The sequence below is a fragment of the Polypterus senegalus genome, chromosome 3 (assembly GCF_016835505.1).
Source record: "Polypterus senegalus isolate Bchr_013 chromosome 3, ASM1683550v1, whole genome shotgun sequence".
NCBI lineage: Eukaryota > Metazoa > Chordata > Cladistia > Polypteriformes > Polypteridae > Polypterus > Polypterus senegalus.
Genome location: NC_053156.1, coordinates 197531987 through 197549967, shown reverse-complemented (window position 1 = coordinate 197549967; position 17981 = coordinate 197531987). Strand labels below are relative to the sequence as shown.

The following is a 17981-nucleotide window of genomic DNA, read 5'->3' as shown; positions in this document are numbered from 1 at the left end:
AATGTTACTAAGTTATCAGTTATTACGCTTGATTTTCCTAGAATAAACAGTAACAAGTGCTGTTCAGGTTTATTTCCTGAAGATGAAACCATAAAAAGATGGTTAGATGGATAGATTAGATATATAGATTGATTGATTCTTTATTAATCCCAAGAGGAAATTCACCTCATCCAGCAGCAGCAGCATACTGATTAAAAAAAAATATTAAAGAGTGATAAAAATGCAAGTTTATTTATTGATATAGCTTATGCTTTGATTCATTAACTGAATACATCTATATTCACTTTTGCTTCCAATTAATAAAAACAATGATACAGTCTGTATTTCTGAAGAATGCATGTGCAGTTTTGTTTTTTTAAACCTTAAACATGTCAAATTACCTTTAATGTTTTATGGGCTAAATGCAAGTAAAAAAATGTATGCATTGTCACCAATACTGTTAATTATTTCTGTGTATAGAGAATTAAATATTGAATATTTTACTTATATGGGTTTGACAAAAGTATGTGTTGTTTTTAAGGGTTGTTTGAGGTATATTTCAGACAAAAAAGTCTGTATAACGACTAGTCTTTTCATACTTAATAGCTGAAGCGGTTTTATTGAAATCTTTATTACTGACAGCTATAGTAAACATCCTAAATTGAAGGTTTGTGGTTTCATTGTTGAGCTAAGCAGTCATTTCTTAACATTAGTATGCTTTAATGCTGCATGGAACCCTTCTTGCTCATTGCCTTGGCTAATTTCATTCTGTTAGACTCTGTTTTGTTGAAGCCTATTCAGCTGCATGCATTGTAGAGGTTTGGACTTAGTACTGCATCCTCTTATGAGGCCATCTAAAGTGTCTCAATGAAAGCAAACACTTGATAAATTGACATACTTTACCTGATCATACAGCTTTAGTGTATCTTCAGGGGGTGACTTGATGAAACAAAAGACCAATAGGTATATTAAATCTAGTTGTAAATCTTTAGTAAGTCCTCAACAGGACCATTCATGAGGTGTTGAGTAGCAGCCTCTCTGGAAGCTTTTGAAGCTTTGTAGCGAAACTTTAGAAGAATATTGCTCATGTATGCATACATAAGATTGAACTGACTGTCTTGCAAGAAGATTTTTAAGTACGGTACAGAAAAGGTCATTGCACTGCAGGCAGTTGTTAAGACCTCTCTACAGGCAAGTCAGAGATGACATTACATATGTTGTGCTGCTCTGCAGACTACCCAAGTGACAGTGAAAAATGCCACTGGGTACTTGAGCCATGACAGCTACATCAAATTTGGTCTTTAAACCAAGGGGGTGTAGCAGTTTTAAACCTTATGAATTGACAATTTGAGGATGTTTTTTTGGAAGTCTGAACAGATGGTAAAAGGTAGACAGTAATCTACAGCATGACACCATAGAAACAACTTTAGGTCTTGTTAATTAGTTAAGACTGGAATGTTTGTGAATTATAGACATGCCAAATAACTTTCTTAACTTTTAATCAGTTTTGTTTATTTTTGGGGGCTAGTGTACTCATTGCCACATTTATTTCAGCTGAAGTCAACAGAGCTCTGTGTATTTTCCTGAAATTCTATTTCATTTACCAAATTGATTAGCACTCATTTTGCCATTTCATACCATGTTATCTGCCAACTTAGGAAACCTTTTTTTGTGTATGTATATGTGTATATTTTACAGCTTCAGATTAATCAGCAGTAACGTGTGCAAGTTAATTTATCTGGTTAAAATGACTTCACTTCACACATTATTAATGAAGCAGCGCCAGATGAATCGAAGTCTTTTAATAGTAGTATCATGTCACGTGCTTGAGCATTTCCTGTGTTATTTCTTGATAATGAACTGAATCCATACTGTTATGACCTACTCTAGACTTTTCTTTTTAAACTCTAATTTGGTGTTTAACTTAAGTGAGTCCTGCCCTAATTACCCACTTAAGTTGCTTATTAATGACTTAACTGGGTTGTGGGTGGGGTATGGGTTTATAAGTGAAGCTGCTTTGGGTTTGAGGAGAGCGAGAGTGTGAGTGGAGAAGGACTGAGCAAGTTATGGAGAGTTAGGGTTGGATGGTCTGGCTTTGGATTTTTTTTTGTTTTGTTTTGTTTTTTATTAAAGAAATATAATTGTAAGCTAGCCATCTAAGTGATAAATTTGGATAGTATGTATCTAACTGTAAACTTTGTCAAGTTAGACAGCTATGTTAGTGTGGTCCTCCTGCCTTGTTTGTTTTGTGTAATTTTCTCCATATTTTGTGAGTTGTATTTTTTTCTTTTATTGATAACTAGCAAAATACCCGCGCCTCGCAGCAGCGAAGTACTGCCTTAAAATTTTTATTAAGAAGAAAATTAAACCTTTTTAAGCTGAGGGAAAATATACCAATAATTATTTGTTAAGGATCTCTTTGTATACCACATTGTGAGTTCGGCCCTCCGGTTGAAATATGACCAAGCTGTGCACTGAGCTTACTCTTGAGCATGCAACGTACAGTTGGCCATGTGAACAGTAATCTTGTTTCAAATCTCACAGCTTGGATTGCTGCTGTCATAATCGGTTTGAGTTTCATGGTTTGTTTCAATTACGACAGTATTTGTAGGACTTGTGTTGAAGAGACATTCGGCATCTGTCAAGCGTTGTAAGTATACAGCCGGTTTCATCGATAACTTCACATCCAGCTTTTGAGAGTTTAAACATTCATAAACATCAAAGTGTCCACTACTGAAATTGTCACCTGTGAATCTAAGATGGTTAAGAGGTATTGGCGGTTGTCGAAAGGTGTAAAATATTTGGCCATTTCGGTACATTTGAAAGCGACAACCGAACAATTCAACGGCAGCCATCAACTCACATGCAGATGCACAGGTGAAGGGCTTAAGCATTTCACTCTTATAGTGCTCCTGTGTAGTATAATTATCTCCTGTACCGTCATCAGCCCACACCTTGAACCTGTCCCAGTCATTCAATACATAAGACACAATGTTCCTCCGGATATCAAGAGTGAGCCTGATATGGCCGTGCAATATGTAACAAAGAGAATGGAAAAGGCAGGTGCCATCTCTGGGCATGAAAACCACTCGGCAGGTGACAGTTCTTTGATCGATGGTGATCACCTCGATAGACATGTTAATGGGGGTACGGTTGGAATGATAAAGGAAATGGGTACCTGAACAATGTAAAGTAAGTCTAAAATACCTAAACAATAACTGTAATTGTAATAAATGAATAATAAAACAGCGAAGAAGCCGTGGATTAAATAAAAAGGATGTAGTTATCAGCAGGGAGAAGACATGAATCCTGTGGCGAAGCAAGGAAGGGAATGTAGAGACTGGAGCGACGGTCAGCCTTATATAGGGAGGCAGCCAACAACGTGGGAGGCGTTGGGATGGGGGACCCCAAGCGTATATATGTATGTAAGTAGGATTCAGTTAGCGTTGGTAACTTGCGTACCAAATTTCTTGAAGATGGGCCCATAAGTAACAAAGACCATTGAAAAGTTCAATATGGTGGCCGACAGTGGCATCATACCACTGAAATAAGTACATACATCTGTTTTGGTTAGCGCAGGGAAGCCACCTACCAAATTTCATGAAGATGGGGCCATAAATAAAGTTCAACGTGGCGGACGTTGTTGACCGTTATGCCCATTACGCGTAGCATTTCGAAATGAAACCTGCTTAACTTTTGTAAGTAAGCTGAAGGAATGAGCCTGCCAAATTTCAGCCTTCTACCTACACGGGAAGTTGGAAAATTAGTGACGTTGGAAAGTTCAATATGGCGGCCGACAGTGGCATCGTACCATCGAAATAAGTACGTACATCAGTTTCGATTAGCGCAGGGAAGCCGCTTATCAAATTTCATTAAGATGGGGCCATAAATAAAGTTCAACATGGCGAACGTTGTCGACCGTTATGACCGTTACGTGTAGAATTTCGAAATGAAACCTGCTTAACGTTTGTAAGGAATAAGCCTGCCAAATTTCAGCCTTCTACCTACACGGGAAGTTGGAGAATTAGTGAGTGAGTGAGTGAGTCAGTGAGGGCTTTGCCTTTTATTAGTATAGATAAATGAAGTTTATTTAGCTAGTTTATTTTTTTGTGTGGTTTGTCTCCCTCTCTCGCTTTCTCTCACTTGTGTGTGGCCTATTTATATATCTCTAGACTTTTTGGTAGGCTGTAACACATACACACACACACAAGCAGGATTGACACTGAAACATTGGATGGGTATTGGAACATAAGATGCAGCGTACCATTTTGAATCATTTAATGTGATTTGTGCCATGTTTTCCTACAGAAAAACATACAAAGTACAGAGAATAACATGAGAATAATTAAACCCAAACCAGTTCTATAATGAATGAATTTCATTTTTGTGTCAAACTAACATTGTAAATGGACAACTACTGCATGATGAGTGAGATTTATCCTTGCCATTATACAATATTTACACATTGACACTTCAAAAAAAAACACACATTGCGTTGTATAGTGGAAAATCCAGAGAGAGACTCTGCATGCTGTGATGTCTGCTAATTCAAGGTTGCCCATGAAATGTCAGAAGCTATCGAGGTATAGGTTAAAATAGGGGACAGAATGTTAGTGGGTCAACCCTGTCCCTGTCCACAAACACACTTGCTGTCAAACTTTTTCAGTCACCTATGGAGGAATATCTGGCCTGAAATAGCACGGTGCAGGTATTGTCTATCCCTGAGCAGGTAAAGAGCAGCTGATACAGTGTGGATTCGCTTGATTCCTTATACCCCACTCAGACTTCCCCAACTTAGACATGGTATTTTCATTAACAATTGTATATTGCCTTCTGTATGCAGCCTCCATTATATCTTTATTAACCTGTATACCATAACCAATAAAACCTAGGCAATGCTGGTGCAATTTGATTGTGCTAATATTTCCATCCATTTGGGCATAAGGTTAAGAGAGTTGCATTTACTTTATATTTATATTTGCATTTATTTGCTTGGCAAACACTTTCATCCAATGCACCTTACAAAGGAAATAAACATAATCAAGTAACACTAGTCTAAGGGCTATTTTGAACAAGTGTAGCAGGACCAGTTACAAAAGTTGATCAACACAAGTGAAGAGCTGTAAAGCTAGTATAGCAGAAAGTATTAATTAGCAATATGACATATTCTCAGAGCAAAAAATATTAACAGTTTAATCAATTTCCATAGAACAATCATAATATTGTCATATGTACAGAGTACAGTAATCCCTCCTAGATCGCAGGGTTGCATTCCAGAACCCCCCGCGATAGGTTAAAAACCGCAAAGTAGAAACCATATGTTTGTATGGTTATTTTTATATATTTTAAGCCCTTATAAACTCTCCCACACTGTTAACATTATTAGAGCCCTCTAGACATGAAATAACACCCTTTAGTCAAAAGTTTAAACTGTGCTCCATGACAAGACAGAGATAACAGTTCTTTCTCACAATTAAAAGAATGCAAACATATCTTCTCTTCAAAGGAGCCGTCAGGAGCAGAGAATGTCAGAGAGAGAGAGAGCGCATGACAGAAAAGCAAACAATCAAAAAATCAATATGAGCTGTTGGGCTTTTAAGTATGCGCACCAGTATAAAGCAGCTGCAACAGAAGGGAGCAATGTGAAGTTAGTCTTTCAGCATTTTTAGAGTAGCGTCCGTATCTTCTAGGCAAACAGCCTCTGTGCAAACAGCCCCTCTGCTCACACCCCCTACGTCAGCAGCAGAGAACGTCAGAGAGTGTGAGAGAGACAGAGAAAAGCAAACAATCAAGCACCGCTCGGGAAGCACATCGCATATCATTGAGGAGTTTTATTTAATACGTAATACATGCTCTGATTGGGTAGCTTCTAAGCCATCGACCAATAGCGTCCCTTGTATGAAATCAACTGGGCAAACAAACTGAGGAAGCATGTACCATACATTAAAAGACCCATTGTCCGCAGAAATCCGCGAACCAGCGAAAAATCCGTGATATATATTTACATATGCTTACATTTAAAATCTGCGATGGAGTGAAGCCGCGAAAGTCGAAGCGCAGTATAGCGAGGGATCACTGTACAGTGAAATTCTTCCTAGCATGTGCAACCAACCTGCAGATGAGACAACAATGTATTTAAACAAATGACTATATAACAAGTAAATTATTTTATAAGAATGTAAAGTTTGAAAAGGATTCAATTGGTGTTTTATGCACTTAGAAATCAGTGTATATGCATTTGCCATACAAAATTGTGTTCTAGAGTAAAGCATTTTCTTTTGGCCCTAGTGTTTTTTTTAATGCATCTTATGGGGCACAGAGCCCCCAGAAAATAAAAGTGTAAAACTTGCCAAATACCTCCTCTTTGAAGTGGCAACAATTTTAGCATAAGGAAACATGCCTACTGTGTTTCCAGCACACTTTTGCGGTAACAAAAGGAATCTAAAAATAATCACTATATTTCTGATACTATTTTTCCTGAAGTTAAGAATGTATTTTCTGTTCACTTTTGTGATAGAAGTATCTTTCCTTAGAGGAGTTTTGTCATAAATATGGAATTTATTATGGTTTTGTCTTTCGAAAGTGAGCCACGCCCCGTTGGGTAAAAGGTTGTTGCAGAATGAAGTAAGCACTCATTTAGCGCATACAGCTGGTCTTCTTTTAAAATAGCTGAATCGTATATTTATGGTGTGTTCTTGTTTGAAAATGACTTGTACAAGCTATTTAACGATATGTGTGTAATATCAAAATGCGGATCAACACCAGACAACTTTCTTGGCATGAAAAATAGCCATTATTTTCTGACTACGTATTTTTAAAAACATATAGAAAATGCTTAACTTTAGAACATAATTTTGTGTGGCAAATGAATATGTTTTTGAGGAAAAAATTTCAACTTGGAAAATACCAAATTTAAAAAGATCATTGATTATGTCAATGAAATCTACTGTTTGAGAGGTTCCAGTTCATCATTTTTCCATAGTTAGTTGCCCATTATAATAACATTCCCCATGAGTAGAACAAATACTAATTGACTACCATAAAATTGCTACTTTAAAGATGTATTTTATTTGTATTTTTCTGTTAATATAAATGCAACATATGATTGAGTTTATTCATTAACACTGCTTTGAGTATGTTTACTCTCCACCTGGAGTATCTATTTCTATATCTGTGAATCATAATACAGTGAGTGAGGCACAAATCATTCCCTGATTAAACCAACAATATTTTTTCATACAATTGTATTACAAATCAAAAAAATCAATCATCAGAATCTGTTTTTAGTCTATATAATTAAAAAAGGACCATCCAGTATGAAAACATCTATATTACTTGTGTACTTAGTGATTATAATATATAAATTATGTATAACTTTCTAATTTGTGAATGCAAAAACATACATGAAATCATAACTACACTACAAATTGTTTTTAATTACTTTAGATAACATTGGGCAGTGGTTTAACAGCCACTATTAACTTGATCATGAATCTAAATATGTGTTAGGAAGCTACCCTAAGTTTTTCTTAACTCTAAAAGATGGGGAGAATAAGCATTTTTTTTTTCTTTTTTGAATCTGCAACATTGAGTTATCTCTTTTACTGAAATAATGTAAGTCTTAAGCTATTTTTTTTCCTAAAATGCAACTTTTTACTTGTTGTAATCAAAAAAAGCTTTGCTATGTATTTGTATTAAAATAATATTTTGATAAAACATATCAGAAAAACCCTCTGGTATTATGTTTACAGCCCACCGATTTCTCAACCACCAATGGCCCTGTAGGCTTTCAGTTAACATTTTAGGTTAATCAATCCCTGAACTATTTGAAATGCTGAACCCTAGAATCAGCCTGTATCTGAAATTCTTCTGAAGGGATCTTACACCATCATTCTTGTTAACAAAACTAAACAGCAGTTCAAGTATTGTTGCATCATTAGCCATAAATGCTTGGGTTCAGAAATCGTTATCATGAAAGTAAAGGCTAGCGATTCCTCAGTAATAACTTTTAATTTTAGGCCTTTGTGTTTTTGTTTGTTTTTTGTTTTTTTTGAAGTGACCCACCCCTGTTCTTTTTCCTGTTTCCAAACATGCAATTCAAAATAATTCTCTTCAGTCTTTAAAGTGCCATTGTAAGCTTAGGCAATCTAACCCAGCATTTTTGAGTTCATGTAACTAAATCGCACAATACTAGATGTATTATAACAAATATATATAATATTTATTAACACATTGCCTGTAGGCATCAGTCAAAATCACATATATTAACCTGTTCTAAAGTGTCTACCTTTGTCTTACAGTACAAAGGTATAGGCCAAAGGGTAAAATTATTCTCTTTTACATTTGTATACTGCTATGTACAAAGATACAAAAGACCATTCATACACTAGTTGTCTACTGAAATTAATAGACTAGAGTTGTCATACTCATTGCCCTGCAGTGATTGATGACCTGTCTCCCTTTAACTGTGTTTTTCCCATTTTCAAGAATGTAGTTACTACCTGAGTATTCTGTGGCAGGTTGAGTCCTGATCTCTGAGTCCAAGTACAGTTTTTGAAATATTTTTGCCACAACACTGATTAAGTTCAACATATGGACTATCTAACAGTTTAAAAGAAAAATGGCATTATCATGAAATAAATATTTGCCTCCCAAAACCAAGGTACAACAAAGAAACTTTTGTATTTCACCTGGCTTTTCCTAACAATTTTGAACTTTCAACAATGTTGCGCAACAATAAACATCGTTCAGTTCTTTGTTTTTTGTCTTTTTCATTTCTGCAAAAATTTTCAGGATTTACTTACGGAATGATAGTGATTCTTTAGTAAAGAATAACCCTTCATTGTCCAGGGCCATCCATATCTGTCAGATAGCATAAAAAAAATCACCATTGGAAAATTTTCAGTATTTTGTTTGCATTTAAAATATGCAGCTGTCTGGTGTAAAAATGCTAGAGTTTCATGACTTTTTTTTATTGTTTTATTAATTGATACTTTTTGACAGTATTGCTTACCATACTGGCGCTATGCTGTTGCATTACTGTTCAACAGTTGCAGAGGTCTGGTTAGCAGATGCCACACATTAAACATTAGCTGGGAAGGACTGCTTAGGAACAGTGTTACACTTGTTAACAGCTGTATTTTGTTTAGTCCAGTCTGCCACACTGTGGATAATGGGTTCATGTTCCAGGCCCTCCCTGCATAGAGTATGCAGAGTGCATTGAGTAGTGAGAAAAGCGCTATATAATCTAAAGTATTACTATTATTATTAATGAGATAAATGACCCTTCCACGTTGAACCATGTTGGAGCAGTTTACAAAGATTGTGTTTGTGGAAGCATTCCAAGTCGGTTGTAAAAATTGCAGCTGTTCAAATGAGAAGTACGACAGATTAGTTCAGCTAGTAAGGAAGAGGCTGATTCTTCTAGTGTGGACAAAAAAAATCTTAACTCTTTTATTGCCTCCTCCTGCAGTGTGTACATTGACTGGATAATTCACCATTTTTTTAGGGTAGAGTGCTATCTCTTTTACGTTGCAGAGCTGACAGTAAAGCCTACTTGCCAAAGTGTTGAACTATAAGACTACATGTCCAGTCCTTGTACTTGCTAATAAACAAAAACTGCTCTTTAAAATAAATGCAGTATGTCATTTGTATCTTTAACTATTAAACATTCTCCTGTTTGCTGTAATCATAGACATCATAGTTGGGTTGCTCTGAGTTGCAATTATTATTAGATATGGGGGAGGGAGATCTTGCAGTGCTTCAGTGGCATATAGGATAATGCATACTGTTTTGCTTTATATTAAGATTTGCCAGTGGCTGTTTGAACTTTGCTTTTGTGGTTTATAAATGCCTAATTAGCAATACTGTGGTTTTAGGGTTTTTTACCCAGCAGTGGAGCAAATGTTAATTTTTTTAATTTATATTTATATATATATATATATTTATTTATATTTGTATATATATATATTTATATATTTCTATTTCTATTTATTTATTTATATATATATATATATATATATATATATATATATATATATATATATATATATAAAGCACTTGATCTTGGATTGTTGTTTATATTGACATTAGCATGCAGGGAATGAACAGTGTGTATTGTATTCTTTGTTCATGAGCAGAACAGTATAAATATACCCTGGACAAATGAAAGAAACCTGAGTGATAAATATACTGTCAGCAAATGTTAGGAGGGCTTAATTTAAGTTCTTCACTTCTAATTGTGCTGCTGTATGTATTCAGTGTGTTTTTTTTTTTTGTTTTTTTTACCTAGGTGTTCCTTGCACAGACACAGCTCATGGTACATTGTCAGTGTCCTCAAAACGGCCTTGTGAATCAGGTAGGCTTTTTTCTTTTTTTTTTTTTTAATTTTTACCTCTTGGCCGTGTTGCAGCAAACAAAACACCAGACATAACCTCATAAACACAAGTCCTGGTATAAATTAAAGGTTTATTTATACAATATACCTTACACAAAGGCTTCAACAGTGACATAAACCAAGCACAATTCTTCTCCTTCTCTTTTTCCTCTCTTTCCACTCCTCCTAGCAAGCGTTCTCCTTCTTCCATCCATCTCCACCTTACCTGGATAAGGTCTTGCAGTCTCAATTATCTTGGACCCTGGAGTATTTCCGGTGCTAAGACATACCCTGATGGAAATACTTCCGGGTCCATCAGAAGTCCCAAAAAGTACACATTGTGAGTCCAGTCAGCTCCCCCTGGCTGTCCCTGTGAACCCCAACAGTTACAGTTCCCAGCATGCCCTGCAGACATATGTGTAGGAGTTCTAACCAAAAGAGGCTTCCATCTACTGTACTGGAGAAGAAAATATTCATTGGTGGTGCTTTCCCTAGGACCATCCATTGCACTGGCCTACTGGTTAGGTAAGGATCCTTATTCAGTCCTGGCCAGAATAGCAGTTTCTGCATGCTGTCCATTACACAGTTGAAATGCAGTAGTGTTTTTTTTTTTTTTTAAATATAGTGATGTTTACTGAAAGGCTTAACAATTCTGAAGTAAATGGATTTGATATGGATTCGCCAACCAATCCACTGTCAATCGAAATCAGCTGATTTTCACAAAAAAAAAAATACTTTCATTGGTGATCTGTAAAAATTAGGGATGCACTGTAAAAATTAGGGATGCACGATAATATCTAATTTATATCTGTATCAGCAGATAATGGGTTAAAATAATTTTATCGGCATCGGACCAATGACTAGATTGTACCGATAATTCGAACCAATATTAATGACGTACTGTGTCCCGAATGTGCCAGACGTTTAGGCGACGCTGGGCTACTGTGTGAAAATGTCTGCGGTGTGGGAAGTTTTTCAAAGTGAGTGTGAGCGACATAAAATATGCCATTTGCAACACTTGCTCAACTAATGTTTTGTGCGGAGGGACCAAAGTGCAAAATTTCAATACCACCAACTTAATTACACACTTGAAGACACGCCATCCTGACAAATATACAGAATTCATCGGAGCAAAAAAAGTTTTCTTACATAGCGCTTCCAAAGTTACATAAGATTGTGTAAAGTCATGTGCACAAACTCCTTGCTGAAGATGTAACAGCCATAAGCTTTCCCACTGATATATGGATATCTGATACGAGTGATCCCAAGTTTGCCATGTATGGCTCATACTTTACAGCTTGCCATGAACGACGGCTTACTATACCAGCGCAACGTCTCGGATACAATAGCGATCTGCAGAAAAATAGCCGGTCAACTTTAAGCATTCACAATTAGCCAACTTGTGTCTCAAAACTATACAAACTGAACTTGGTATATAGCCGAAAATGCTTCAACCAGATGTTTTGACTAGATGGAACAGCACATTCTATATGCTACAAAGCTTGCTGGAGCAGAAAAGAGCCATTGGGGCTTATGCCTCCGATTTTAAGCTACCTGCAACTCTAACGCCTATTCAGTGGGGTTTGATCAAGAACATAATCACACTCCTTGCTCCATTTGAACAATTGCCAAAAGAAATTTGCCAGTCTGAAGCCTTCGCTTCTAACATTATTCCCTCGGTTAATGCTTTAAAACGACTGTTGACTCAAAGCGCTCATAATGACTTCAGAGTCAAAACCAGTAAAAGTGCTCTCTTGGAGGCTGTAAACAATCATTTCATTGAGATTTACACAGAACCCATGTATTGTGTTGCCACTGTTGTAGACCCGAGATGCAAAAACCTCTATTTCGATGCAGATGTAAAATCATTGTCGCTCAAAGTGTTGCAAGCTCAGATGGAACTTGCATCAAGTGAAATGCAAACGAGTGAATCACAGATATTTTGTCCACAACAGAAAAAGGGCCAAGATAAATGACAAGGTGGCATGCATGCTCTTCAAAATGTACAACGAAATTCTTGAAGAGAACACAACAGCCAGATGACAACAGAGGTGAGTTTTTAAAATAAAAAAAAAGCTCTGTGGAGATCTTTACAACATTGTTTTAAGTAAATAACTTGGGCTGTCAGATCAAATATTACTATTCTAACATAATTTGAATGTATAAAAAATCTTGGAATGCAAGAAAGAAAAACTGCAATCGAATGTAAAAGAGTGATTGTTGGTTTTACCTCGTACTAACTTTGACTTCTTGTTACTTAAGACGTGCTGGACACTATTGTGGGATTTTACAGATCTGTTTTTGCACTTTTTAGGATCAGCCTATACGTGTTTCTGAATTGTTAACCCATATTGTTATTAGTCATTAGTTAAACGGTCAGCATCTTCTGTGTTAAACACGGCCATTTTAAAGATCACTAGTTTTCATCAAGCGACTGAGCCAACTATAGCCTATGCTTCTTTGCTTCATATTTTTGTTCAGTGCATGTTAACTAAATAGTTTTGTAAATAAACACTTAAACTCATTTTACTTTTTTTTATTACTTTGAAAAGTGCTGTCTGCTAAATAATTGATTATAATACACAAAATACTTAAAAGATCACCACAAACTAACATTTAATACACTTGTTTCATTTGTAAAACACGTAAAGGGTCACAATGCTGCAGTTTAGTTACAGTAAAAAATAGGCACAGGGATATAAGGTCCTCTGGCCTCTAGGAAAAGAAGAAAAAAATGACTGCGTTTACTTTGTTTGAGCAATCACTGACAATTTTGTTTGTTTTTCTTTTGAACATTATCGTTAGAAAGTGCAAGTGCAGTGCGTGTCTTATTTCTCTTTGTGTTGCTTTTTTGTGGGAGAGCCAATCGCATTCATGGAAGCCACTGTTTTCACCCCAGTCTCTTAAAACTAGAATTACCAGAGCCTACGAAAAAACTCGTAAATCCGTCCCACCTTAAATCGCTTCTTAAAATCGTTCACAGCTCTCCACCAGCGTCTTTTGTCATCTAAATGTGCTGATAAAAATCAGGCTGCAAGCAGCCGGCTATTCCATCCCCCCACCGACTTAGAACGTGCACAAACTTCTCCCAGCTCATGCCTTGATTGATTTTCTGGGAGTGAAGTGGAGTTTTAGACTGGAAATAATAGATTGTTGTTTGGAACACACGCATTTCATGTCTGTTCCGTTTCTACAGTAATCTGTGTAAGCACATTGTTAAAACAGAAATGTTTTTTATATTCTACTAGTAGATGACAAAATGTAGGCATAAACTATATAATGTATGAAGCCTGAAGTATCACAGAAATACTTTCACAAAAGCTACAAATCTAACACAACAATTGCGCTTTTATTCAAAAATATAACTGCAGAAACAAAAAGCCGCCTTAACATGCGACATTGACAGCTATTTATTATGACTGCCTCCGTGGCGTGATAGAATCAGCTGCCGCCTGGGAATCAAAAGGGCGCGAGTTCTATCCTGCACCATTCAGTTTCGAGAAGTAAACTGCTCTTAGTCCGTGCCAAATAAATAACATTCAACGTTTTGAAGAAATCATTTTATGACACGATTTAGCTTTATTTATTTACTTACTTCCTAAAGCCTAAAGTCACAAGTAGTGTGCAGAGGGCATGCTCAAAAAATACATGTGTTAAGCAATAATGAGCAACTTGTAAGCAGATCATGATCTACAGTGAAAGCAAAAATATTAATAATGTTTCAAAGAACAGCAAATACAATACAGACATGCATTAATTTCAAATGCCATATGCTTATTTTTATTTTAGGGATTCTAATCTTAATTTGACAGCCCTGGTAAAAGCCAAAATGCAGATCTATCTTTTAGATATGAAAGATGACACAGAATATAATGCTGTATATGTACGCATGCTACTCTGCAGGTGCAAGGATTTCTTTCTGAAGCACCAATCCTGAGGAATGAAAATCCACTGAAATACTGAAATAACAACTGGAGTCGGTTTACTACAATTGCCAAAGTAGCACACAAGTTCCTGTCAGCCCCATGTACTAGCATGGACAGTGAGATTATTCAGTTTGGCTTCTAATTTGATCAACGAAAAGAGAAACAGAATTTCCTGTGACAAGGCAGAGATGCTCTAGTTCGTTAAGAAAAATCTCCCCATCATGCTTAAAAAATAGAAAAGAATGATAAGAATTCAGAAAAAGTTATTTACTACTTTACCATTGTACGCTTTTCTGTTTTTTAAAAATTGTAGATTGATTAGATTTATTCCATCAAAAAGAAAGAAAAAAAGTATCTTGTAGTATTTAATACTGTAGACTGTAAAACAAAGGATCAGATAGCCAGCCAAAATGGTACTGCTTATTTCATTGTCATTGTACATTTTATCTTTTTTTTTTCAGTTTTCATTTTTTCAATTGTTGATTTTTTTGTATTTGTTCCAACAAAAAGAAAGATAAGTGTTATTTAAAGGAACAACCTGTAAAACTGTTTCCCATATAACCAATAGGTAGATTGAATGTGGTGTGCAAAATTGTTATACAAATAAATGTTCACTTTTACTGTAATTCTTGTCCAGACAGATCATGTCTCATTTTTCTCTTATCTTATTAATATGTATATCTGCATCGGCCTAAAATTCCCATATCGGTGCATCCCTAGTAAAAATCCAATATTTTCAGCCCCTGCTTTTCTAAGCTTTATGGTAGTATAGTTACAGTGCTCCTTTACGCAAGGTATAGTAGTAGATGAACCTGCACAAGTCTACTTTTTGTATTTATTTTATTTTTTTGCATCAAACTTTCTACATTGTGGAAGCTTGTTTTGTCAGTGAACAGGAGGTGACTGGTATTAGCCTTTACCTTAAAGTGAAGTAATAAATTGAAGAAATAATAATTGATAGAAATCATCATCACACACAGCAAGAAAAGCTACTTTAAGGAATTCAGACCTTTATTTTGTCCTTTAAATTAAAACAGACACCGCTTGAGTTTGGACAGTTAGCTTGTTTACAGTGCAGCAGCTTACACTTTTAATTGGATGAAGACAAATATGAAATTGCTGCTTAGTAAACAGTAGGCCTTTTTAAAGAGTTGTACTGTGTTTATTGTTGCTGTGTGTCATACAGCTTAAGTTCTGGTAAGAAACAAATACTACACAATTAAAATGATAATCCATATTTATAATTAATACCTCAACAATTACAAATGTCTAGCTGATACACTGAAGAAGGATTTACATTTAAACAGTGTGTGTGTGTGTGTGTATATATATATACACACACACACGCAGTGGTGTGAAAAACTATTTGCCCCCTTCCTGATTTCTTATTCTTTTGCATGTTTGTCACACAGAATGTTTCTGATCATCAAACACATTTAACCATTAGTCAAATATAACACAAGTAAACACAAAATGCAGTTTTTAAATGATGGGTTTTATTAATTAGGGAGAAAAAAAAATCCAAACCTACATGGCCCTGTGTGAAAAGTAATTGCCCCTTGTTAAAAATAACCTAACTGTGGTGTACCACACCTGAGTTCAATTTCTGTAGCCACCCCCAGGCCTGATTACTGCCACACCTGTTTCAATCAAGAAATCACTTAAATTGGAGCTGCCTGACACGGAAAAGTAGACCAAAAGCACCTCAAAAGCTAGACATCATGCCAAGATCCAAAGAAATTCAGGAACAAATGAGAACAGAAGTAATTGAGATCTATCAGTCTGGTAAAGGTTATAAAGCCATTTCTAAAGCTTTGGGACTCCAGTGAACCACAGTGAGAGCCATTATCCAGAAATGGCAAAAACATGGAACAGTGGTGAACCTTTCCAGGAGTGGCCGCCAACCAAAATTACCCCAAGAGCGCAGAGACGACTCATCCGAGAGGTCACAAAAGACCCCCAGGACAACGTCTAAAGAACTGCAGGCCTCACTTGCCTCAGTTAAGGTCAGTGTTAACGACTCCACCATAAGAAAGAGACTGGGCAAAAACAGCCTGCATGGCAGATTTCCAAGACTCCAACCACTGTTAAGCAAAAAGAACATTAGGGCTCGTCTCAATTTTGCTAAGAAACATCTCAATGATTGCCAAGACTTTTGGGAAAATACCTTGTGGACTGATGAGACAAAAGTTGAACTTTTGGAAGGCAAATGTCCCGTTACATCTGGCGTAAAAGGAACACAGCATTTCAGAAAAAGAACATCATACCAACAGTAAAATATGGTGGTGGTAGTGTGATGGTCTGGGGTTGTTTTGCTGCTTCAGGACCTGGAAGGCTTGCTGTGATAGATGGAACCATGAATTCTACTGTCTACCAAAAAATCCTGAAGGAGAATGTCCGGCCATCTGTTCGTCAACTCAAGCTGAAGCGATCTTGGGTGCTGCAACAGGACAATGACCCAAAACACACCAGCAAATCCACCTCTGATTGGTTGAAGAAAAACAAAATGAAGACTTTGGAGTGGTCTAGTCAAAGTCCTGACCTGAATCCAATTGAGATGCTATGGCATGACCTTAAAAAGGCGGTTCATCCTAGAAAACCCTCAAATAAAGCTGAATTACAACAATTCTGCAAAGATGAGTGGGCCAAAATTCCTCCAGAGCGCTGTAAAAGACTCATTGCAAGTTATCGCAAACGCTTGATTGCAGTTATTGCTGCTAAGGGTGGCCCAACCAGTTATTAGGTTCAGGGGGCAATTACTTTTTCACACAGGGCCATGTAGGTTTGGATTTTTTCTCCCTAAATAATAAAAACCATCATTTAAAAACTGCATTTTGTGTTTACTTGTGTTATATTTGACTAATGGTTAAATGTGTTTGATGATCAGAAACATTTTGTGTGACAAACATGCAAAAGAATAAAAAATCAGGAAGGGGGCAAATAGTTTTTCACACCACTGTATATATCTATATATATATATAAAATTCTTTTCGCATTTGAAACAGAAATTACGTATGACCATGCAAAATGGAAATTGCATATGACCACAGAACATAATACAGGAACTAATCACTTCGTTTGTGGATGCCATTTTTATATTGACTTTATGAATTGTTATTATTTGTGTGAGAGTTACTTTACTGATATTGAAAAGAAGTAAACACAAACACGCTGATCTATCCCATAGAAGTGCGCCCCACACTGCCCTCTCCCAGCCCTTCTCTCTGGACTCCAGCGCTGACCCGTTCGCCGCCAGGAGCGTTCTGACAGAGAAGTTTTATTTACTCATCCACGTGACTGTCGCGGAAACTACCACATTATAACTTTTTTTTAATTGGCAGTACTTGATAGTAGAAGAGATGAGGAAAACAGCTTTGTGTCTCTCTACTTTTTAACTGCACTGAGCTGTAAACAATGTGAAGACGACACCGACCTTCACCGACGAGGGATCATGAGAACAATGAGGTTGAGAGCTTAGCAGTTTCGGGCAGCGTCCTCTCTTCTCGCACTGTTTGTGACACTTGGAGTGCCCTCTCGGCCCCTGGGAGAGTGGAAATTTTTGCAAATGAGTATAATCGGCGCCATCGAAGCAGGACTCTCTTTGTAAATTGAGCTTCACGACTACTTACTGTCCCTTAAGGTGAGTTCAGGTCACTAAAACCCCGCAACATTCAAGGTTGCTTTTGTAATAAATTCTTTTA

The 17981-nt window shown here is 36.5% G+C and overlaps 1 protein-coding gene across 1 annotated transcript in view; it reads left to right on the top strand.

Annotated features, from left to right (window-relative positions):
- Positions 1–17981, top strand: part of zfand3 (zinc finger, AN1-type domain 3) — a 232187-nt gene that overhangs the window by 180066 nt on the left and 34140 nt on the right. Inside the window, exon 4 of the mRNA XM_039748355.1 lies at positions 10271–10336. Within this exon, the coding sequence (XP_039604289.1) occupies positions 10271–10336 (66 nt within the window). The remainder of the gene's footprint in view (positions 1–10270; positions 10337–17981) is intronic.